This window comes from Leopardus geoffroyi, chromosome D1 (genome assembly GCF_018350155.1).
Source record: "Leopardus geoffroyi isolate Oge1 chromosome D1, O.geoffroyi_Oge1_pat1.0, whole genome shotgun sequence".
Classification (NCBI taxonomy): Eukaryota; Metazoa; Chordata; class Mammalia; order Carnivora; family Felidae; genus Leopardus; species Leopardus geoffroyi.
The window spans coordinates 15,539,815-15,563,712 of record NC_059329.1 but is presented as its reverse complement, the minus strand read 5'-3'; the positions used below and the strand labels follow the sequence as shown (position 1 = coordinate 15,563,712).

General features: G+C 56.3%; 1 protein-coding gene across 3 annotated transcripts in view; it reads left to right on the top strand.

The window, feature by feature from the left end:
* Nucleotides 1-2,476: 2,476 nt before the first annotated feature.
* The window catches only part of TMPRSS13 (transmembrane serine protease 13), a 30,010-nt gene continuing 8,588 nt past the window's right edge, over nucleotides 2,477-23,898 (top strand). Inside the window, exons 1-9 of one of the 3 annotated variants that reach the window (XM_045482977.1) lie at nucleotides 2,477-3,313; nucleotides 13,197-13,392; nucleotides 14,399-14,503; nucleotides 16,906-16,944; nucleotides 17,040-17,162; nucleotides 18,065-18,194; nucleotides 20,717-20,809; nucleotides 21,839-21,882; nucleotides 23,173-23,204. In XM_045482977.1, coding sequence (XP_045338933.1) covers nucleotides 3,071-3,313; nucleotides 13,197-13,392; nucleotides 14,399-14,503; nucleotides 16,906-16,944; nucleotides 17,040-17,162; nucleotides 18,065-18,194; nucleotides 20,717-20,809; nucleotides 21,839-21,882; nucleotides 23,173-23,204 — 1,005 coding nt within the window. In that variant the 5' untranslated portion in view covers nucleotides 2,477-3,070. Of the gene's footprint in view, nucleotides 3,314-13,196; nucleotides 13,393-14,398; nucleotides 14,504-16,905; nucleotides 16,945-17,039; nucleotides 17,163-18,064; nucleotides 18,195-20,716; nucleotides 20,810-21,838; nucleotides 21,883-23,172; nucleotides 23,336-23,898 lie in introns of all 3 variants that reach the window. The other 2 variants (XM_045482975.1, XM_045482976.1) reach the window with 2 other exon arrangements.

The following is a 23,898-nucleotide window of genomic DNA, read 5'->3' as shown; positions in this document are numbered from 1 at the left end:
AAGTCTGAGCTCTTTCTTCCCAGAGGCTGGTGGGGCCTTCGGGGGAAAAGGCGGAGGGTGACGTGAGGAGGCCAGTGGTCCGGAGTGGGGGAGGGGGGCACGGACTGATGGACATCATGGCCCAGCAGCAGCCTCGTAGCTCTTCGGTGGCCAGAGTGGGGGCTGGGTGCTCCCTCGGAGAGAGAGAAGAGGAGGCTCTGGGGACATGATCCGGTGCCTCCTTGGGACCGGATGACCATGTGGTGGTCCCTCTGCTGTGACAGGCTGCTCAAGACAGCAGGAAGGGGACGTGGCCTGCGGCTAAGTTTGCTCTCTTGGAGAGCCAGGAGTGTGTCACCGAAAATAACTCAAGGTTGGAGAACGCCAGGGTCCCTGCCCGGGCCCTCCAAAATCTCTCTCCCCCATCTGCCTCAGAATTAGGTTTTCCTCGGGACACCTGAAGCTGGAGCTGACGGTTTCCACTCTGTGCTAGAAGTTTCTGTTTTCTTGCAGGTAAACGGGGAGAATATGGTCACTTCCTTTAAGTCTTTGCTCAAGTGTCAGTTCCGTGAACCCCTGAAATCAGGGTTGTTTCAAACTGTAACTCTGCTCCCAGCCCTCTTGATCCCCTTCGCTCCTTTATTTTGTTTCATAGCACTCCCTCACTCCCTCCCTCCCTTCGTTCCTTCCTCCCTCCCTCCCTTCCTTCTTCCCTTCCTTCCTTCCTTCCTTCCTTCTTCCCTTCCTCCCTCCCTCCCTTCCTTCTTCCCTTCCTCCCTCCCTCCCTCCCTCCCTTCCTTCTTCCCTTCCTCCCTCCCTCCTTCCCTCCCTCCCTCCCTTCCTTCCTTCCTCCCTCCCTCCCTCCCTCCCTTCCTTCCTCCCTCCCTCCCTCCCTCCCTTCCTTCCTTCCTCCCTCCCTCCCATCCTTCCTCCCTCCCTCCCTTCTTCCTTCCTTCCTTTCTTCCTTCCTTCCCTCCCTCCCTTCTTCCTTCCTTCCTTTCTTCCTTCCTTCCCTCCCTCCCTTCGTCCTTCCTTCCTTCCTTCCTTCCCCCCTCCCTCCCATCCTTCCTCCCTCCCTCCCTTCTTCCTTCCCTCCTTCCTTTCCTTCTTTTCTTTTCTTTCTTTTCTTTTCTTTTCTTTTCTTTTCTTTTCTTTTCTTTTCTTTCTTTCTTTCTTTCTTTCTTTCTTTCTTTCTTTCTTTCTTCTTTTTTAATTTACATCCAAGTTAGTTAGCATATAGTATAATAATGATTTCAGGAGTAGAATCCAGTGATTCATCCCCTACGCATAACACCCAGCGCTCATCCCAGCAAGTGTCCTCCTTAACGCCCCTCGCCCATTTAGCCCATCCCCCTACCCAACACCCCTCCAGCAACCCTTACTGTGTTCTCTTTATTTAAGAGTCTTTTATGTTTTGTCCGCTGCTTGTTTTTATATTAGTTTATATTGTTTTTGCTTCCCTTCCCTTACGTTCATCGGTTTTGTATCTTAAATTCCACATATGAGTGAAATCATAGGACGTTTGTCTTTCTCTAATTTCACCTAGCATAATACCCTCCAGTTCCATCCGCGTAGTTGCAAATGGCAAGATTTCATTCTTTTGACTGCCAAATAATATTCCATTATATGTGTATGTATATGTGTGTGTATATATTACACACACATATATGTATATATATGTACATATATGTGTGTGTGTATATATGTATGTATATATACACACACATATACATATACATACATTCATATATCTGTCGATGGACACTTGGGCTCTGTCCATGCTTTGGCTATTGTCGATAGTGCTCCTATAAACATTGGGGAGCACGTGCCCTTTTGAAACAGCACACCCGCATCCCTTGGATAAATACCTGGTGGCACTTCTCACTTTCTAATATACTGTTCTATCACCTATCTGTCTGTCTGTCTATCTATTCATCTATTATCTATCTACTATCTATCTACCATAGATATCTGTTCGTCTATAATCTATCTATCTATCTACCTATCATCATCATTTATCTGTTTATTTTTATCCCCAAACTAGTGCCATGGCGCGGGTACTTGCCTGCTCTGTTCTCCACGTCCGCAGCCCCCAGCGCAGTGCCAGGCTCCTAAGAGGCACCGAAATGTTTGTCGGGTAACCGAGTGGAGGATGGGTGAGTCGCATTGTTGTAAAGATGCATTACCCACGTTACTGTATGTAAAGCATTCGGCAGGGTCGCCAGCACCTTATTATTATTGCCGCTGCTGTTTGTTAGATGGGAGTTGTGCAGATCCCTCAGCCTCTCCGGCTGTCTCTCCATCTGTAAAACCAGCAGCTCGAATCACTGGATGGTCCCTGGGCTTCCTTCAGTCTGTAAAAAGTCTGCGGTTCCAAGACCGTCGTGCCCCCAGATGCTCAGCCACGGAAGTTCTTCCCAAAGCCTACCTGAAACTTCTCAGTAGCAGCTCTGCTGGGCTTGGGGGTGCTGAGCACCCCTTGGGAGGCAGCTCTTCCTCTGTTTCTTTTGACAGATCAGCACGGGGCGCAGCTGGGAGACCGTGAGTCAGCTCGCTACTTCTTAGAACGGTTTCCATTCAGATACTTCTATGTTTTATTTTAATTGGCTTTTGACGTGCTGTTTCATAACGTTTTATTGTGTTCAATAGAGGCGATTCGTTATGTGCATAATTAGAAGCCGTTTGATTTTAACTTCTTTGCTAAGAGTTTTCACGGAGAAAAAGTTCGGCAAAGGACAATTTTGCCGCACCGGGTGCCTTGATTTGGGGTTTTGGACACATGGTCCTTGGAGGTGAAGGTTGACACTGCCCTGCCCTGGGTGGGGCTCTGGTCCCTGGCCTTGGACGTTCCCTACAGGAACAGGGTCATACACCTCAGAGGGCCCCGGGGGGCATCTGTTTTAGGGGCTCAGGTTGACAGGACTAAGACAGCCTTCACAGGGCCTGGACCTTTTCTCTCAGAATCCCCCTCTGAAAGAAGCATCCTGGAACCCCTTGTTTCCTCATAGCTGACTCTGTGGGGGAAGTTTCAGAGGTAAAGCCAGCTTCACACTCCTGGAATTTGGTATTTGGTATTCACTGAGTAACTGGGATGGCCTCGGAGGAGGGGAGAGGGACAGGTCTGGCCAGTTCTGTGGTGTTGTTTATACTTGAGATTACCTCACAGGTCCCAACCCGCTTCCCCGCCCCATCTGGTGGGGGCTGGCCCTCAGCCTGCCAGCCCCCTTTTGCCCACATGCCGGGGAAGCCAGGGGGAACATGGATCTCCCTGTGGACATCAGCTGAGTCTGGAAGCCTCACCCCTCAGGAGACCATGGAAAGGGACGGCAGCCGGGTGAGTGTCCCCGGGCCTTGGGCCAGAACTTCCCGGCGGTGAGGAAGCAGGGACAGGGCTGGGAGGTAGGTGGGGCGCCACCTGTATGCCTCTGGTTTGGGGGCAGATTGAGAGTGCCTTTCCTCATTTGAAGCTACTTGGGATTGAGACTGTTTGGCCTCCTTTTATCCTGGTTTCTAGGAGGGGCCCCTGGGAGGAGCGGACGGGATTTGGGATCTGCTCAGGAAGCACCACCGGGCTGTGCCTGAAGTTTGGGCTCCTGCTCTGTGTCCTGGGAGCACCCTGGCCAGGGCATTGATGCTGTTAGATCATCACTTTTGCTGGTTTGAGAAATCACTGCACCTTGGCCTTCTAACTGGATTTCGGCGTTATCCTGGCCAACCCCCTCACTAGACTCCTAAGCCATCCTAGAAAAAGTGACTTTCTATGAGTATTTGGGACCTTCAAGGAGACTTGTCATTATCCTTTGGTTACTTTCAGGCTTCATAACATCCATGCTCGGAAAGGGCTTCCTTATGTCTAACCGTAATTCCTTCTGCTACAACTCAGGTTCCTTACCTCTTCTTCTGTTCTTGTTGGTGGTAGAGAGCGGCTAGAATGTGGTCTGGGGAAAAGCCAGTTATATACACGTGAAGGCGTCCGGAGATTTTGTTCCACTGTGCCTCAGCTCTCTTTCCTCGAGGGACCTACTTCTTGTGCTCTCATTTCTCCTGAGGTCTGGCTTTCTCCTCCTCTCCACCTTCTTTTTTTCTTTACCAATGTCCTCTTCTACCGACGTAGTACAATCAGAGACTCTGGGAAGGATGGGGCAGCTCTGGGTTTGAGAAGGATCAGCTCAGCCTACATTCTGGCTTATCGTTGACTTGTGGGCCATTCTGAACCCAAGATACGTTTCTGCAACTTTCACTGTCACCTTTTCCGCCATTCTTCCAGCCCCCTCTTGACTTTTCTTTCCCGTGCTTCCCTTTTGACCCCTGCACTGTTCTCCTTGGTTCCTGTCTCCACCTCACCAAGGTCACTGGGTCCCAGGCGTCTCGGGTCACTGGAGCCTCTTGTGAGCGGTAAGGGCAACGCATAGGGCAGAATGGAGTTTTGTCTGAGGTGTGGGGAAGGTGAACCCACAGTTACAGCCATGGGGCATGTTTGTTGGTGACTTTCTGGGAGCCTGCCCTTGACGATCCCTAAATACAGAGGATGAGAAGGGCTGATTTGTCTGAAGGAGGGTAGGGCCAGTCCCCGGGCAGGGTCATAGAGGTGACCTCTGCTTATGACGCTCATCTTTCCAGAAGTAGGGACCAACATGGAAGGTCACTGGAGGGGCACAGTGGCGAGAACAGACTTTTCCTTCCCGATGGAAGAGGTGTTAAGAGGTGTTGTAGGTGCCCTGTTCACTGTGGGAAGCCTGTCCTAGCTTAATTGGACCACTCTTCCCTCATTTAAGGTGCTTAAAGTCACCCCCTTGTTTAGGGTAGAACCTCCAAGACAGTGAGCTTGAGGTGGGGAGCAGGGGGAGCTCCCGGGGGCTCTTCATCTTATCTGCAGCAGATTATTTCACATCGATTAGTTGAATAGGAGCAGACTGGGAGAAACTGGTTGGCTAAGTCCGTGCCTTCTCTCGGAGGGCTTCACCGCAGGGAGATGGACATTGTGGCTTTTGTCCTTCAGCTCCTTAAAGTAGTGAGGCAGATGATGGCCAACGGACGTGAGCCTGATGAAGTTCCTGTGCATGTCGGTTGGGTCTTCAGGGGGACCTTGGACAGGAGGTAGAGAAGGCTCACAGCCTCTCTGTCTTCAGAGGAGGTGCTTCCTCCTCGGTGTCATCATCCTCTAGGGGCCAGTCCTGACTCCCCTAACAACGTGTCCAAATATCTCTTCTCCATGCCTCAGGTTTTCCACCTACCAAAGAAGAGGGTTGGACAAATGCTTCCCCGCCCCCCCCCCCCCCCGGCCCCTTTCTGGCTCCGTGACGGTCTTTGGAATTATACAGAATGGGGTCAGAGGTGCACCACACTGGATATGTGCATTTGTTCGTGAACAATAGTGTGTGTTTTGTGGTTTTTTTCCAAAAGGCGTCACATTCTTCATGCTTACAGAAGTGCAATGCTTATTACAGAAAACCGAATGGACCCGTTGATAAAACAACAAGACAGTGTAGACGGGTCTTTTTCAAATAGACCAGGTTCTCAGCCAATCGGTCCAAGACCACAGATGCTGTGGACTCGAGAGCAGCTGGTGGTCCCAGGTCGGGTCCGGGATGAGGTGCCCTCCCCTCAGGGGGCTGGGCAGGCTCCTAAGACGGAAGGCCAATAGGCTCCGGTCACCGTGCTATCAACCCCATAGTGCAGGCTCCCCCCGGACCCTTGGCACCTGCTCTTTGCCCTTCTAGGCATGCTGCCCTCCCCTGAGACCTCTGTGTTCCATGTTATCGTTGGTGCTGAGCAGCCTTTCACCTGGCCTGTCCCACCTGCCCCCCTCCCCCGCCCCCTCATTGTCCCTGTGACTTGGCAAATGTGAACGAGAATGTGTGGGAGTGTGTGTATGGGGCTGCAGGTTGGGGTGCTGGGCGGGAAGGCCGACTGATGTAACAATAGCCACTTAGCTTAAGTGTGTTGTTTTGGCAAAACAGCTTCCTCTTGGTACAGCAACAGCGGGGTGGACTGTGCCCAGCCAGGCAGGCAGGGTGCTGCAGGGAGGGGTGAGGGAAGCCGGCACAGGGAGCCCGGGGCTTTGGCAGGACCTTGGCAGGACCATGTGGAGTGTGCCTCCTCTGATAGGACCATCGGAGAGCCTCCGTTAAGTACCAGCCCTGAACTGTGTCACCACCCCAGCATTGGCGTGGGAGGGAAAGGGGGGGAAACTGAGGCCGCCAGCCCCTGGGCAATCAAATATTAGTTGCTTGGCAGTAACGGGCCCTCGATGTTGTTTAAAGTCTTTGATGAATGAACACATGCATGAATGAATAAACTAATGAATGGACAAGAAGGTGTTTTGATTCTGGTCTAACGGGGATCCCCGAGGCTTTTTCATGAGGCACCGTAAATTAGAAGGCACTTTAATGCTCACCCAGGCCGGTCATTTTCAAGTTCTTTGTAGCCGCAGCCTCTTTGGTTCAAATGAAATCGTATGTGGGGCCCATTGTACAAACTGCAAAGTGGATCTCCTCTGTTTGAAGTGGGGTGAAGGACCCCAAGCCCTTTCCCTGCTACAATGGTCACTGAGACATCTCCACGGAACCTCTAATGCTCCGGGAACACTGCTTGAAAACAGCTGATCGTCTGCTCCCTTCATTTGCTAGATCGGGAGCTGAGACTCCGAGAGGGATGCCGCTGTCCTTCAGGTCACGTGGATATGGGAGCAGAGCAAGCCTCCCCTGGGTCTCCCAGGCCTGGGACAAGGGACGCCTCCACTCGGCTTCTTAGTCTGGAGCCCAGTGTGATGCCAGGGGTTCCCCAGTTTGGAAGGAGGTGCTGGCGAATCTGCCTGTGCTCGGAGGGGAGCCTGTATTTGTGGGATTTCTCCGGGTTCAGGGAGAGGGGGCAGTGGGACGGAGCCCTGTGTACCTGGAGGAACAACGAAGCGGAATGATCCGCTCCGTCCCAGTTCAGACCGGTTCCTTGGAGACCAGTTCAGTCCAGTCCCGTCCACAGTAGAATGGGTTCAGGCCTCCCCCGCCGTGGCCCAGGGGCTCCCCAGCCTCCCAACAGGCCAGGGGGCCTTTTAGCTTCCTTGTACCTTTTAGTGCTTCCCGTAGGGACTGGGGGCATCTCTCCCTGCCTAGGCCAGGCTGGGGGCCTGCCTAGGCCTCCCACTCTGAACATGCTTGATACTCACTGCGAGAGAGCAGCTCTCATAGGGGCCTCAGTCTGGTGAGGAGTCCTTCCCCATCGGAGCCTGGTAAGGGGCGGTGGGAAAGCACACTGATGTGCAGCAGCCGAAGAACGGGAGCCAGAAGGTTAGGGTTCGGGTCCCGGCACCACCCCTGACTGGTTGTATAACCTTAGACGAATCCCATTGCCTTTCTGGGCCTTCATCACCTTCTCAAGTGAGGTGATGCAGGCTGTATGAAGGGATGGCCCAGGGCCGAGGAGGGAGGCCCCACCAGCTTGGGCTGGACTTGAACGGGCCCTGACGGACCTGGCCTTGGGTCACGAAGTCATGTTATCATTGCTGCCTGCCGCCCAGGTGGACGTTCTTCGGGTCTCGAGGGAACCCTTTCCTAGGCTCTCCTCCCTGGCCTTGCCGGCTGGGCCTGCAGGAGACCCAGAGAGGTCAAAGGCAGGACCGCTCGGGCTCTTGTTCACTCACTGCCATCCCCCACCAGGTCAGGGCCCATGGGACAGAGACTGCCACCAGAAACCATACCTGGGGTGGGGAATCTGCCGCTGGAAGCTGTGGAACAGAGGGCCGCAGACTAGGTACAAGGGGCCCTGGGTTTTAGTCCCTATTCTGCTGTAAGAGGTACCTAAGTGACTCTGGGGAGAGCACACGAATGTTTCAGGCTTCTACTTCCTTGACTGTAAAATGGGAATAATAATTCTTATTGACTTCTGTTCAGGAAAGTGCTTGGAAAGAACCCCAGAGCTGGGGACTGCTCTTCTCAGCCCTCTCCCTGGCCTGTTGCTCGCTGCCTTCCCGTGGATCCCTGCTCCACCGGCCTTCAGGCCAGGCCACCTCATGCCCCAGGACACCCCCAGGGGTCTGTTGTGAGTAGGGACCCCTGGGGACTGCAGAGGCCCAGGCAGGTGGTGGCGGCGACCGCCTGGGGTATAGGCCTGGTCTGTGATAAAGTGAGGGCTCACGACTGTATTACCCCAGGGGCTCACCTCAGAGAGCACCCTAGGGGGAGGAGGGCGGGGAGAGGCAGGGCCGGGGAAGAGTGGCTGGCAGTGCTCGGCCAGGGAAATGGTCCAGAGTCGGCCACGCTCTGGCTGCGCCCTGTCCATCTGCCCCGCGTGCGGGCTGGGGAGAGCCTGGAGTCGGCCATCTGCGTTCCATTCTGGGTCTTCTGCTCACTGGCAAAGGCCAGGATTGGGCCGGTTCTGGTCCCAGCTCAGCCCCTTGTATCTTGGGACTTTGGGCAAGAAGCCTCCTCTCTCCCCCTCCCCCACCTACTCCAGGCATCTGCTCTGAGGGCGAGGCTAGGCCACCAGGAGGGAGGCTGGATGCCAGCAGTTGCTCTCCAGGAACCGAGGAAAGGAAATGAGTTGCTGCTGTCGCAGGTTAGACAGCAGGAAGAACTTCCAGCAGGGTGGGGCGGCAGGCCGTGAAATGGGTAAAGAAGGATGGCGGTGGAATCTTCTATTCCAGCGGCCCCTGGAGACCTCTTCCCAGCCTCCTGTGATGGTCCGGGTTGAGGTTCGGAGTCAGGGAGGTAGAGCGGACAGCCTCCCTGTGGAGGCTGCTTTCCTTGGGTCTTGGGGCTGTCTGTCCACCCTGCTGTCCCTGCTGGGGTTCACGGTCCCCACACGGGAGCTCTCCTGGTGGGGCTGGGGCTCAGGCCTCTTCTCTTGCCCTGGTCTTCGGGGCCCGAGACTCTGTACGTGCCTCCCCCCGGCTCTGGCGCCAGAGGGCTTGCTCTACGGAGGCCAGGACTCCCAGGACCCCCAGCTCTTTCTTGGACATTGCCCTGTCAATCCCCACACGCCTACTCCCCAGCCCTGGGCAGACTTTGTGCTGGGTTGAGGCTCAGAGTCAGCAGCTTTAGAGTCTGGCCGGGGACTACTCACCCCCTTGGGTATCGAGCCCAAGATTAGTCCCATTTTACATGCCCCAGCTCTCTCTGGACTCCAAGAAGAGGGACCCATGGGAGTCTCCTGCCTAGACCCTCGCTTGCCTGCTCAGGGGCTCTTCTGGCTGCTTCCTGTGCGCCAAGGCCGTGGGTGGGCACGCTGGGGCCTACCGTGCAGGTGGAACATTGGGGAGAAGGTTGAGCAAGGCTCAGGGGTCCCCCCCCCCCCGTTGCCTTTCTGGCTGCTCCAGGCTTCCCGCTGTGCCTGCCCCCCTGCCAGCTACCCCTCTGGTCTCATTCCCTCCCCCTAGCCTTCCCATCATCCCCCTCTGGGCCTCCATCTGCTGTGGCCCCCTTTGTTCCTGCCATGGTGATGTGGTACCAGGACCAGGGCCCCGGGGTCCTGTTCAGGTGGGGACAACCTGAACTCTTGAATGAGAATCAGAGGCTTATGATAAGTCCCTGCAAGCCCACCAATCAGTTCAGCAGCTTTGGGCATGCTCTCTAGTCCCCTGCACCCAGTTTCCTCATGTATTAACTGGGGATCGTGGTTCCTGCCCGGTTTGCTAGCAAGGCCCTGTGAGAATCACACGAAATAATGAGTGTGGAAGCTTTTTGCACACCGTAAGCCTCAAGGAAGGGAAGGAGGTCACTGGGGACACTCGTGATACTGTGGGTCCAGACTCCACCTGCTCTTAGTAGATCTGGCTGGGACCCCAGCCCTGTCACTTACCTGAGATGTGAGTTTGGGCATCTTCTTAACCTCTCCGGACGGCGGTTTCAAGATCTGTTAAATGGGGCTCACACTAACAGCTGTAAAGAGCTTTGATGAGGTTGAGATGGGATCCAGTTAAGTTCCTAACAGGCTGCCACATTTGTTGTGGTGTGCCACACACTTATAGACCAGGTTCTTTCATGTGTATTCTGCGGTGATCTGGGGGAAGAAGGCGAGATCGGTCCCATCTTACCCGTGTGGAGATAGACTGAAGTATTCACTTACTTGCCCAAGGCAGCCCGTTCGGGAATGGATGCAGTCATATTTGAGCACACATTTTTCTATTTCAAGTCCGTTGTCTTCAACAAACAGACACCCACTGTCACAGCTGATGGTCCCCAAGTTCTGACTTTCCATATGGCGTCTATAACAAACAACGCTGTGAAGCAGGGTCATGGGCTCACCTTACAAATACAGAATCTGAGGTACAAAGAGGTTAAGTCACTGGCCCGGAGTCACTTGCTGGCGTGGGGAGTGCTTGATGACAGGCAGACTGTCTCTCCTGTCCCCTGGCTCCACCAGGTCCTGGCAAGTGCAGCACCCACCCGTGATTCCTGCCAGAAAGAAGTTCCACAAGACTGAGATCCCTGTGGAACCACCAGCCCCACCTCCAGGCTCCCCGTGGCGCTCCCAGCCCTGCAAGGGCCCAGCTCCCAGTTCTCAGGCCATGTCACAAATGCAGAATGAGTGCCCTGTATACAGGTGCAGGGAGAAGACTGTGCCGGGGCTCTTGCTACGGACTCGAGAAGGCAGGGGAGCTCAGACATATGCGGGCTTGGGGCAGAATCCCGACTGTGTGATTCTGGCCAGTCTGAGCTCTGGGCGTTGGTTTCCTTATCTGTCAAATGGGCTTCTAAAAACACCAAACTCTCGGGGGGACGATGGAGTGAGGACCTCACAAGCTCACAGACATGGAAGCTTTTTGTAAATTGTAAAGTGCTTTACATTGTGACCTAATTATTTTATTGTCTCACGTGATGGAAATTGGCCCCCAAGGGTAGGGAAGGCTTGTTGTGTGAGCACAGCAGGGCAGGAAGCCTGGCAGGCCAGTTGAGCTGCCCAGTGCCAGGGTCCTGGGCAGGTGCTAAGGCTTAGGCCACCACTGGTGGGAGGCACGGGGCTCTAAACAGTCTGGGTCTTAGGAGGGCCTTCGTCTGGCCTTTATCTCCCTAAGATGAGCTCCCGCCACCTTTCGGCCCTTTGGTCATGCCTCGTGGCTGCTGACGTTCATCCAGGTGGGTGCTGTGTGGGCCAAGGTGAAGGCAGAGAGAAATGGTCATTTCCTGCCCAGCCCCCATGTGCCAGATACAGGCAAGACATTTTCTATTTTATTTCACTGAATCCTCAGCATCATTAGTCCTATCCTACAGACTAAGAAAAAGAAAGGTTCAGTGGCTTGCCCGAAGTCACGCTGCTGGCTGTGGGATCGAGACCCGGGTCTGCCTGCCTCCGAAGCCATTGGCTGTCAGCTGACGCATGCTGTATTTTCAACACATCCTCAGCGCCTCTCCTTGCCCCCTCCCCCACCCCAAGTCCTGTTCCCCTTGGAGCGTCTAGGGGCTCACCTGTCTTCATTTTATGGAAGTCTAGTGTCTGAATCCGAGCTCTGGTTCAGCGGTGTCGGCTGCAGCCCATCTTCGGGTCCCTGAACACATACAAGTGTGTCCCTGCTCAGCTGGCGGGGCCACCTGGGTCCACGTGTATTTACCCACATCCATTAATTAACCCCAGTAACTCCCTGGGATAATGGCTCCTGGTCCCTGCCTGCGGGAAGCCCGAGTGTGGTCAGGGACTGAAGATGCCTTCTTGAATTCATCTCGCAGCCTCGAGAACAATGAGGAAGTGACCAAACCAATTACCTCTGACTCTTAGAAAAGGGAGTTTTAAAAAAGGAAAACAAGAAGCCCCCGCGTGGTAGAGATGATGGTGTTGCCTTGGGCCGATGTGCTAACGAGGAGGACTTTTTCTTAACTGGTTTGCTTACTAATGACAAATGTTAAGCATGGTGGCAGGTGAGGGTTGCGAACAGGTCCCAGCGGTCCCAAGCCTGTCCCCTCCACACAGCCCTGCCAACTGTGCCCCCCCCCCCGCCCCCTGCCACTCCTTCTCCCGGGCTGCCTTCCTGAGCAGACCAGTCAGTGCTCAGCAGAACTTGGGACGAGGGGCAGGTGTGGTCCCTGCGCCAGGTCAATTCCCAGCTCCCCCTGCTGCCCCTGGGGACTTCCGGAGGGGGCTTAAGAGGTAGAGACGGTACAAGGGGCCTGAGGGAGGTGACAGGGACCGGGGGCCCTGCAGGACTGCCCACCCGCTCCCTCTTAGATTTAGAGCACCCCAGAGGCTCCGCTTTCCAGGAAGGGACAGGCCCCACATTCACGGATGGCCTCCTAAGACCAGCTGCTGCGCTGTCACCCTCGTCCCTCCTCAGAGAGGCAGCAAAGCCTCGTGGTCGGGTTGGCCACCGAGCCTGACTCTCCGGACTCCCCCTCTGGCCCTGCCACTCGCCAGCTATGACGGCATGATCACGTTGCTTAGTGTCTCTGCTTCTGTTTCCCTTGTGCAAAATGGGGGTGATGGGCCTGTTGTGAGGGCGAAGTGAGTGAATACATCTAAAGCTCTGAGAGCGCGGGAAGTCCTCTGTCCCCGTCCGTTAGAGCAAACGACTCCAGCGGCAGCTGCGTAGGGTTGAGGATCTTGTGCTAGAGGGACGGACTCCTACCCCAGCCTGTACCTTCTTCTGGCTTTGCCTCTCCCGTTTCCCTGACGCGCTGGTGAATCGGTACATGGGCGCCCACGCGAGTGCGTGTGGGTGCAGGTGCATGAGTGAAAGAGAATTCTGGGGTCCCTGAGAATGGAGGGCTACAAGGCAGGCCAGGGCTTTTCCTTGAGTGAGTGCTTTCCACACTCTTCAATGACAGCTCGTAGTAAGAACGTGGTTTTCTCAATCTGGGGCCCACAAAAGACAGGGGCAGGGTGTGGGGTGAGAGAAGTGAAGAGGGGCCGAAAGAGTGATTACTTCCCCCACCGGGGACCACACCTCCCTGAGCGACTCTCAGAGCGAGGGTCCCTATACCCAGGTAGCCAAAGCAAGGGCCCCCAAGCCCCAAGCGGACGGCCCACGGCCCTCTGCCCGCTCCGTAGATTCCTGTGATGGGAGAGGGGTGTAGGGAGCTGGGGAGAGTAGGCTTTTTGAACTTGCACTCCATCCTGAGACACTCTTCTTCTCAGATGCTTCCCTGCCAGGGGGCGGTGGTGGGGGTGGGGGAAGTTGCTCAACCCCTGGCCACTTGGCCTGGGGCATTTATCTGCTGGCTTAGCAGGGCTGACAGCTGGGTGGGTTCTCAGGGGAGTAGCCTGAGGGATGCCCTTCATTCTGTTTTTAGAATGCTTCCCCGGCAGGGACGTCTCCAGCCCGGGCATCCCCTTCCAGGTCAGCATCCGGCAGGTCATCGTCCGCCAGGTCAGCCTCCACGGCCTCCTCTCCGACGAGAGTGTACCTTGTTAGAGCAACACCAGTGGGGGCCGTGCCCATCCGGGCATCTCCTGCCAGGTCGGCCCCAGCTACCAGGGAGAGCCCAGGTAAGGGGGACGCTGCGGGGAAGGCAAGAGCACAGGGAAGGAGTCGATGGGTGGGGAGGAGGGGGGAACAGTCAGGCGTGGGCAGGGGGGGCCGAAAGGAGCCATCCCATGCAAGCCCGAGACCGTGGAAAATTGTGGCCAGCGGGGTAGGGGAGAAGAAACCAGGTCCAATGAAGCGGCTGTAACTTTGGGGGCCGGGCAGCCTGGGTCAGAGGACAGATTTGGAGAGCTGGGGTTAGAGAGCCCGGTTAGAGACTGGGGTTCTTTCCTCAGGCTGCCCCGTGGGTCTGCCGGGAGGCCAGGGTCTGCCCTAGAGCAGGGTCCTGACCATAGGTCCATCTGTGGTAGAGGAGGAAAGGGAGAGATTCTGACCAGGTAGGCGCTTTCACACCCCAGCTCTCCAAACTGGCTTCTGTGGTTCAGGTGCTGGATGGAAGTCACAGCGGCCAGATGGGCCTTGGGGCTGGCTCTGCCCCTAGCAGAACAGTGTTCCTGCCCATCCTTACGCTGCCCTCCTCCTATCCTAGACTTCGGCCTGTCCCCACCACCACAATACAGACTGGCCCGGAGAATTATCCCTACTTGGGGTCCCTTTCACAGTCTTGCCCTCCTCAAGTGCTGGTGAGGGACCCTCGGGTCGTGGCCTCTGGAATCAGACACACTTCATTTGAATCCCTGCTCTGCCGTTCACTAGCCAAGTAACCTTGCGCAAGTTCTTTACCTTTTGGGTGAACCCCAGTTCCCTGCCTCTAAAATGAGCCTGGTAACGTGCAGCTCACACGGGTGCCTTGAGAATTACATGAGAGAACGCTTGCGAATGCCTGGCTGGCCCGTAGTGGGTGCTCAGTGAAAGGGAGCTGCGGGTACCAGGTGAGGTGGCGTCACATTCTGGAGTGCAGGGGTCCTAACGGGGCCCTCCCAGGCCAGCTTGCTTCCTTCTCCCTCCTCCCCTCCACCGGACCCCTCTCAACAGCCTTACCCTTCCCTGCTCCTGCCCTGTCTCTAGGTGTCAGCTTGCCCAAGTTCACCTGGCGGGAGGGCCAGAAGCGGCTGCCACTCATCGGATGTATCCTCCTCCTCATCGCCCTCGTGGTGTCGCTCATCATCCTCTGTGAGTTTCACGGCGGGAGCAGGGGCGGGCTCTGGCCATGGCAGGCTGGAGTGGGGTCCCCGGATGGGGGTGCGACGCGGGGAGTCCTGAGTGGGGAACGCACACTCACTGGCTACTGTGCCCCCCGGAGACACTCCTTCAAATGGCCTTGGACCACAGGGCCTGCAGGCCCCTTTGAGGACACGGGGTGAAGGGGAACCGGGCTCGGGCTTCGTCTGTGCTATTTCCTGGGCATCTCGCCCGGGAGAGTGAACCACTCTGAGCTCAGCTTCTGCATCTTCGGATGGGATTAAATGCATTCAGTTCGTTTGACTTACTCTGTGCCCTGTCCGCGCTCATAAAGACTTCACTGGGTTACGGGGAATAAACGAGATGAGGGCACGAAATCTAAAAGTGCTCATTATTTTTTTAAAAACTAAAAAAAAAAAAAAAAAAACAAAAAACCCCAAAAACAGAGTAGAGAAAGTCAGGCATGTTCAGACAATGAGATAAAGTGCTCAGGGGCTTAGGCTTCCTTAACCTCCCCACCCCCCAAAATACCCCACACATGTACTTTAGAAAAGATACCCGGGACAGGGTCTGGGGCTCTCTGCTGGGGAGTCCACCGTGGGCCCAGCACAGCGTGGGACCTTAGGAGGGAGCACACATCAGGCCACACTGTCCTCAGGGCGATCACCGTCTTCTGAGGGACATAGCTGGAAAATTAAGGTCACATGTGACCGTCAGGAACAGGTGACAGCTGCGTGGGCTGGGACGGTAGAGGCCAGCTCACGAAGGGTCAGGTGACGGCCTGGAAGATGGGAGGGCATGTTGACAGGGGATCTGAGTCGGATAAGCAGCTGCGGGAAACATAGGGGGCAGGTGGGCAAGGTCGGCGTGGGGAGAGGGAAGGGACCCACTTAGCCAGAGAGGGAAAAATACTATTTGGGGCCATGGGGGCCGTCTGGGTATGGCTGGGCCCCACTGTAGAGAGCTTGAAATGCCAGGCCGGGGGTTAGGCTTCTGTTCAAGAGGCAGCACATGTGGTGAGGAGCCGGCTGGACCACTGCACGGAAACACGGGCTGGCCAGGCTGCTCCAGGAAGGAGATGACACAGGGGGAGCTAGTGTGTTGGTTAAGGGCGTGCCCCGCCCCCCGCCCACCATAACATCCGGGCTGTGCCGCTTACCAGCTGTGCGACCACAGCAAATGGATTAACTTCAAGCCTCAGTGTCCCCACGTGCCTGACAAGGCGGTGGCGTCACTGTCACGATGCACATAAAGGTCTCAGCCCGGTGCCTGCCACGTGGTGTCCATGTGAACCTCCAGCCAGGACTTGCTGCCCCTCCCACACAGGGCAGTGCTCCGCGGAACCCCCCGGCCATCCTCTGAGAGGGGAATGACCCCTGAAGGGATGAGATGGCATCCAAGGGCACCCCCCCCTGGATAGGCTTATAGTCATGGTGTGGTTTCACAACGTTTCTTGAAGTCCCCTGACTGTCAAGGTGGCCCCTCCATTCAGAGGGGGACTGACCCGGGTTCCCGGGAGCCTCAGTGCCCAGGGCGTGGGAGGGGGAAGACTGGGGCACAGAGAGGAAGGGCAAGTCCAAAACATTAGGTGGCATTGGTGCCGGGGTCTGGCAGGAGCAGACACACAAGGGTGACCTTCACCTTGGGTAACTGAGCGCGTGGTAGGGTCAGTGGGGGAAGCAGGGGGTCAGGCTGAGGAGGAGATTGAAGACGAGGGGCAGAGTGAGGAGTTAGAACTCGGGTTTCTTGGGCACTCGAGGGAGGCTGTCTCCAGGCAGGAGGGATGGGACTCCCAGTTTGAGAAGAGGTTGGTGTTTGAGACAGAGGGAGTCACGAGGCTGACTTTCACACATGGTTTGTGGAGCTTGTGCATTTGGGAATCAGCCACCTAGAATTTTTCTTTGAATGGAAAGACATTTAAAGGCATAAAGACAAGTAATGGGGCAAGAACTGAGCAAAGGACACATCCCATGTTTAGGGGAGAAAGAGAAGGAAGAAAATCCAGGAGTTTCTGGGACTAAGGAATGGCCTTGGAGAAGACAGGATGGCTAGTGCTTGCGTGTGGGGACGGTGGAGACAGAAATGCCTCCGCCATGACCCACAGAGCAGAGATGAAGGGATGCCAGAAGGGCTCTGAGAGGGGGGCTCTGGGATGCTGGAGGAGGGCTTTCTCTGGTCACCGCTCTGGCCCATGTAGGGCATGGGAGCTTCCAAAGCAGTACCCGCCTCCACGCCTCCCTCTCCCTCTCTGTCTCTCTCTTTGTCCCTCCCTCTTTCTTTCTCTCTCTCTCTCTCTCTCTGGTGGCTGCTTGAGTCTGCCTGGTGCTACCCTGCTTGCAGGAGCTTTCCAGAGCATTCTGGAGCATTCCTGAGCAGCCTTTCTCTCCATACAGATGGGGGAAGAGAGCCCCAGAGTCCAAGAGGGATTGCAGGTCGGTGTCTCAGAACCCCCAGGGCCTCGGGCTGCTTAGCGTCTGGTCTCCCGGGGGCTGGCAGTGACCCGGCTGTCTGCTTCACTGTTTTCCAGTCTACTTCTGGCGGGGCCACACAGGAATCAAGTACAAGGAGCCAGTGGAGAGCTGCCCCATACATGCCGTGCGCTGTGATGGGGTCGTGGACTGTAAGCTGAGAAGTGATGAGCTGGGCTGTGGTAAGGACGCTGGGCACGGGTGCGTGTGTGAGAGGGTGTGAGTGCACACTGCAAACCGCCCATCAGCTTGAATAGGGGGCAGTGGACAGAGAGCCGGAGGACCTGGGCTCTGGTCACAGTAGCCTTGGGTCTGAAACCTGGCTTGGGGTGCTGTGTGACTTGGGCAAGTCACTTACCTTCTCTGGGCTTCAGTTTCTTAATTTGTGAAATGGGCGAGATTAGTAGTTCTCAGAATCTGTCTACTCCTGAGTAGCAGACAAAATGGAGGTGCTCTGGCCGGAGGCAGGTGTGGGGTCCACACGCCCCTGCTCTTTGCCCAGCAGGTGACCCCTGACTTGGCACCCCCTGTGGTTTCATAAAGTCAGTTTGTCAACAGCTGGCCTAGATGAGCACAAAGGTCTCTTTGAGCCCTGATCCTCAGTGCTTTTTCGGTGCGTTGTCTATGTATAGCCCCGATGCAGGTGTCTGTGGGTGCATATTGCCTGTGTGTTTACGCGTATCATTGCCCATAAGCACGTCTCTCTGTGACTGAACACGCAGTCGGATCACAGACCCTATTCCCCTTGTCACTCTCTCGTTCGGGCATGTCACTGCCCTCTTGGGGTGCTGCCTCCTGGCATTGCTCACCCCGTTTTCCCAGCAGAGGTCCCCTGGGTCCTGTGGCAGGGAGGGCTGTCTGCCCTGCCCCAGCCCCTGCCTTGGCTCTGCCTCTACTGAGTGTCTGGGGCTTCTGAGCCCTGGCCAGTGATCATTACCTCCCGGATCTGGCTGCCGGACGTTCCCCAGGCCCCAGCGAGGAGCCTTAGGACAGGAGCATCTCAGAGCCTCACTCAGGACGTTCCTCAAGACTTTGGAGCTTCCTGGGTGCTGAAAGCCCGCTCTGCCCTTTTCTTGCCTGGCAGTGAGGTTTGATTGGAACAAGTCTCTGCTTAAAGTCTACTCTGGATCCTCCCATCAGTGGCTTCCCATCTGCAGTGACAGCTGGAACGACTCCTACTCAGAGAAGACGTGCCAGCAGCTGGGTTTCATGAGGTAAACCTCTCCCCAGGGTCCCAGCTTCGGGGATGCCTCGGGCTCTTTGCAGGGGCCTCTCAGGCTCACTGTGGGCACCTTGAAAGGGCACCTGGGTGGCTCAGTCCGCCAAGCGTCCTGTTCTTGATTTTGGCTCGGGTCCTGATCTCGCGGTTTGTGAGTTCGAGCCCCGTGTGGGGCCCTGTGCTGACAGCGCCGGGCCTGCTTGGGATTCTGTCCCTTGCTCTGCCCCTCCCCCACTAGCTTGTACCTGCTCTCTCTCTAAATAGATAAGTAAATAAACATTAAAAAAAGAAGATAAAAAAGATCCTCGAGGACCAGGGATGAGAGCACTAGCTCAGGACGCTCTTGAGTTAGGCAGAGACAGTGGCCTCGGGAGCCCGAGCCTGGGGGTAAGTTGTTCCCACGAGGCCAAAGTAATTCTTTGTAGATCTGCAGGAGGAGGTCACTCCCGCCCGGTTCTCTGCATCGAAGTGGCCTTGTGTCCAGCGATCGCATGTAATGGTCGAGGTGGCCCTGTGAGGGGGATGGGCTTTGGGGCCTGGCTTGTCTTCTCCTCACGGCTGGGAATTAGGGGCTGGGGCTCTGAGCTACAGCAGTTGTGGCTTGAGCTGGAACTCCTCAAAGGGGGAAGGAGACGGGCAGGTGTGGCCAGGTAAAGTCTTAGAATCTTTGGCTCTCAAGATTTCCAACCAAAGCTGATGCTAGTGGGTGGGGCGGGGAGTAGGGTTGGGACAGCCTTCCTGCTTGAAGGGGTCCCCCATCCTTCCCTTATTTGCAGGCCACATAGCCAGCTCCGTCCTCCCTGCTGGTCTGCGCTTTGGGGGGGGTTCACCAAGGTGTGTGAGGTCGTGGGGAGAAGGGTTTAGGATGTCGCTGAGGACTCTCTGTAGAAGGAGCACCGTGAGAGGCGGGGCTCGGAGGCTGGGGCTTAGAACCTGTTCTCTGCCCTCACTTCAGCCTCAGAGTTCTGATCGTCAGAGAGGGACCCAAGGGATCCGGCTGGAAGATAATACACATCTTTCATCATGGAGTTGTGAGGCCTTATGCAAATCTGAGCCTCCCTGGGGCTTCAGTAGCTAGTGGCGTTTATTCAAAGAATGTAATTGAGATTTAATATGTGCCAGAGACCGAGTGGCCCCCAGACAAGATCCCTGCCCTTAGAGAATCTCCGGTATGGTGTGGGCAAGAGAGGCTCGAACGAATAACCATGATACAATGTGATGTGTAATGATAAGGGCAAAGGAGAGGGTGCACCTGGGAGAGAGCACGGAACGGAGGAACCCCCAGGGAGAGGAATGGCACGCACCAAGGCCCGCTCTCGTACAAGGGGTATCGTGTTCTAGAAGTGCGCAGCAGTGCCACACCGGTAGTGATCCATGCATTCCCCGCGTCCGAATCGCCTGGGGTGCTTGTTAAAATGCACCCCAAAATCAGAATCTGTGGATTGGGGTTTAGAACCTGCTTCATAAATGCCCCGAGGTGATTCCTATGGACACTGTGGTCTGAGATCTGGTAAGCGCCCCCAAGGTTCTCAGACTTTAATGTACAAACCCGTAATGTGGGGATCTTGAAAATGCAGAGTCTGGGGGCGCCTGGGTGGCGCAGTCGGTTGAGCGTCCGACTTCAGCCAGGTCACGATCTCGCGGTCCGTGAGTTCGAGCCCCGCGTCGGGCTCTGGGCTGATGGCTCAGAGCCTGGAGCCTGTTTCCGATTCTGTGTTTCCCTCTCTCTCTGCCCCTCCCCTGTTCATGCTCTGTCTCTCTCTGTCCCGAAAATAAATAAACGTTGAAAAAAAAAAAATAAAAAATAAAATAAAAAAAAAAAAAAAAGAAAATGCAGAGTCTGGCCCAGCAGGTCCGGGGTATGGCTGCTGCTGGCCCGTGGATCACAGTTTGGCTAGAGAAGGGGCCGGGTCAGTGTTTCTCGAACTTGCACGTGCACCAAAATCACCCGGAGAGCCTGTTAAAAACACGGGGCCAGAGTTCCTGGTTCAGTAGGTCTAGGGTTCAGAGGACCCAGGAATTTGCATTTCTTTTTTTTTTTTTTTTTAATTTTTTTTTCAACGTTTATTTATTTTGGGGACAGAGAGAGACAGAGCATGAACGGGGGAGGGGCAGAGAGAGAGGGAGACACAGAATCGGAAACAGGCTCCAGGCTCTGAGCCATCAGCCCAGAGCCCGACGCGGGGCTCGAACTCACGGACCGCGAGATCGTGACCTGGCTGAAGTCGGACGCTTAACCGACTGCGCCACCCAGGCGCCCCAGGAATTTGCATTTCTAACAAGTTCCCAGGCGGTGCTGATGCCGCTGTCTGGGATGGGACCACACTTTGAAAACCACTGGGCTGGCGCACAGGGCTAGTGGGGACAGTGGTGGACCACGTGGGACGGGTCTGAGCGTATGGGGCCTTAGCCGGCTCTGGCCTCTCCCAGCAGGACTCTAACACATGCCCGGGGACCGGGAAGGGTGCGGTCTGTCTCAAGGGGGGCTCGTTCTTCTTTCCGTCCCCTCCCTTACAGTGCTTACCGGACAACCGAGGTGGCCCACAGGGATCTCACCAGCAGCCTCTCAATCTCCAAATACAACTCTACCCTCCAGGAAAGCCTCTACAGGTGCGGTGGGGCAGGCCAGGCTGCCCGCCTGTGCGCAGGGAAACGGCGGAGCGCTTTGAGTCGGGGACCCCCTCTCCTTTGGCCTTTCTGGGACCCAGCCTCCGGGAACCCATCGCGAATGTCAGGAGCATCCCAGAAACAGTCCTCATGTGCCACCTGTCTCCCGACTTGAAAGTTCTGATTGAAGCTCGGTGCCGAGAGCACCTCAAGGTCAGGGGTGGCACAGAGTTTATCCGGTTGCCGGAGACCGCGAGTGAACCCTGGGGCCACCAGGCAGCCAGGTGTTTGAGCTGGAAGCTGCTGCAGGGAGGGGGCTTGGGGTGGGCGGGGGGGAGAAACGTCACTGGGGTGAGCAGGTGCAGGGTAGGGAGCAGGAGCAGGAGTGCCAGGTGCCTGTGGTCAGGGACAGGGAGGCCCCACTGCCAAGCACCGGCCCCCTCCTGGGCCTTGCCCTCTGTCATCTTTGCGCTGTGGCCCCGCCCTTGTCGCAACCCCACTCCCCACTCAAGGGGAGGCTCCAGCAGCTAGCAGTGTTTACCCTGGGGAGGGGAAAGAAGAAACAAGACTTCCAGAGCAAAAGGGATGGGGAGGACAGGGGAGGGGGGTGGGGAAAGGAAGGGAAGTGGATCAGCCGTACCCTGGATGCCTGCATTGTGTAGGCGTTTTGCGTGCTGCGGGGCCGGCGGAGCGTTGAGGAACTGTCAGAGGAGGGTCAGGCCACCTGTTCAGCTGTGGAAAGATGCTGGGACAATGAAGTCATGAGTTCAGAGGACATGGATCTATGCAAATGTGTGCCATCTACCATAAGAAGACGGGGGGTGGGGGTGGGGACAAGAGTGGGGATGGTTTGCACTGAGCCATCCCCATTCCTGGAGAAAGCACTAGAAAGATCTGTCTCTCTGGGAGGTACATCAGAATCTCTATCTGATGCAAAGGAGACGGGATAGGAACTTAGAGTCAACCAGGGAAGTCTTCCTGGAGGAGGTGTTTACTGTGCCCTTTTCACATCTTCTGCGTCTCTTCCTGCAGGTCTGAATGCCCTTCCCAGCAGTATGTCTCTCTCCAGTGTTCCCGTAAGAAGACACTCTTCCTCCTGACTGTGGCCTGTGTGGGGTGGGAGTCAGGGAGCAGAGGGGTGGGACCTCTCTGGGGGCGATGGTCAGCCCTGGGGGTCCAAGCCAGGAAGATGGTCTTAACTAGCAGGACTGCTTCAGGGCTGGGGGCCCCGTAAGGCGCTGGGACAGTCTCAGGGTAGCATTTGCCCTTCTCCTGACTCTGCCCAGCTCAACAACCTTGTTCATACAAGGGAAGCCATTCAAATCTCATGGATTCTGGGTGGTGGGAAGGACTGGGAGAGCCAGTCTGGACCAGCTTAAAGCTCCCATATCAGTAGACACGGAACTAGATCTAGGGCCAACATTTACTGAGTACCTTCTGTGCCATAAGGCACCGGGCTCTTGATAAACACGATTGCGTGGGATTCTCACCGGGCAGATGCCATTCCTGTCCGCTCACTGATGAGAGGCCGAAATGTTTGCCTTGCTTAATGCAGACCGCTGGTAGGTGGGGAGTCAGTATCCAACCTCGGGTCTGACCCCAAACCCCAAGCCATGAATCAGCCCACAAGTGCTGTGTTCTCTGTAATGACCAGGTAGGGATGCTCCCCTGGGCAGGCAGGCACGGGGACTACAGACGGAGTGCCCACCCCCTCTGATCGCTGCTGGTCCTTCACTCTGTCCCCTTTCGAAGAAAAAGGGACACGTGTCTGAACACACTTGGGGACTGCCCTCCTTGTCCACAATTTTGGGGGCACGATTCACTCCTTCTGGAAATGTTCCCTTGGGATCCATACAGGGTCCCCAGTAGCCCTGAATGACCCACTGGGGAGCCATGTGGGCACAGACCCACCCGCACATCAGGGAAAGTTCATTTCTCCTTTGTCTGCCAATGATAGAGGTCCCTGTCACCATGCCCATCAATTCAGGGTCATGTCAGACTTGGTCTGCTTCCCCGACCTCCTGATAGCAGCCTTGGGGTTCACCGTCACCACCTCGATGCTTGGCACGGTGCCCAAAGCTTCAGGCACTTAGTAAGCCTTTGCCAAGGAGAGAAGGAATGAGTGGCAGGAAAGAGGAACCTGCCTAGGATGCAACTTCGTGCTGGGTGATCCCAGAAGTCTGACCTACTGCTCTGCTTTGGCAGGAAGCAGCCGAGCCACATCAGATGAAGTGAGCAAAGCAGTGTCCGTGGGCGGGTGGGTGCCCTCAGGATGAGGCTGCCCGAGCCTGCCCTGGATCCAGGGAGCACGGTGGCGGCTCTGAGGACGGCAGAGGTCACGGTTTGTCTCTTCTGCCTCTCCCTAGACTGTGGACTGAGGGCCATGACCGGGCGGATCGTGGGAGGGGCGCTGGCCCCAGAGAGCAAGTGGCCTTGGCAAGTGAGTCTGCAGTATGGCACCACGCACATCTGCGGGGGCACGCTGATCGATGCCCAGTGGGTGCTCACCGCCGCTCACTGCTTCTTTGTGTAAGTACCCGAGGGGGGGGGGGTGACGCCGTGCCTCCCGGGTTGGGGATCACCAGGAGGCCCCGATGGCAGACTCACTTGTCGGTCCGCAGAGGAGGGCTTGGGCTGTGACCCCGGCCCCCGAGGGCAGGCACCACTGGTGCGGCCGGGGCCGTGGTTTGAGGTTGCAATTTGGTCCTGGGGAGTGTGAGTTGGGGCTTCTGGTTCCGAGCTCGGCCCAGAATGAGAAAAGAACCGTGATGACCCCGAAGGGAGGGTGAGGCGGGCCTACAAAAGGGCTTGGGAACCTGCCCCTGAAGAGGCCTCTGCTTCCCGCAGCAGGAACTTACAGGAGGGGAACCCGAGGAATCGGGAACGCGGATCTGGGAAGTGAGGGATGGGGATCGTAGGGAGGGTGGAACAGTCAGCTTCTGACGTCACCAGCCAGGCTTGTCCCTTTAAGCCGGTGAGCAGGAAAGGGCCTTGGGGGGAGGGGGCGGGCACTGGCTTCCCCAGTCGCGAGTGAGTCTCTGGCAGATCCATTTGTGCCGAGGTGTGGCCTGTCCACCTTGTAGGAAACTTGG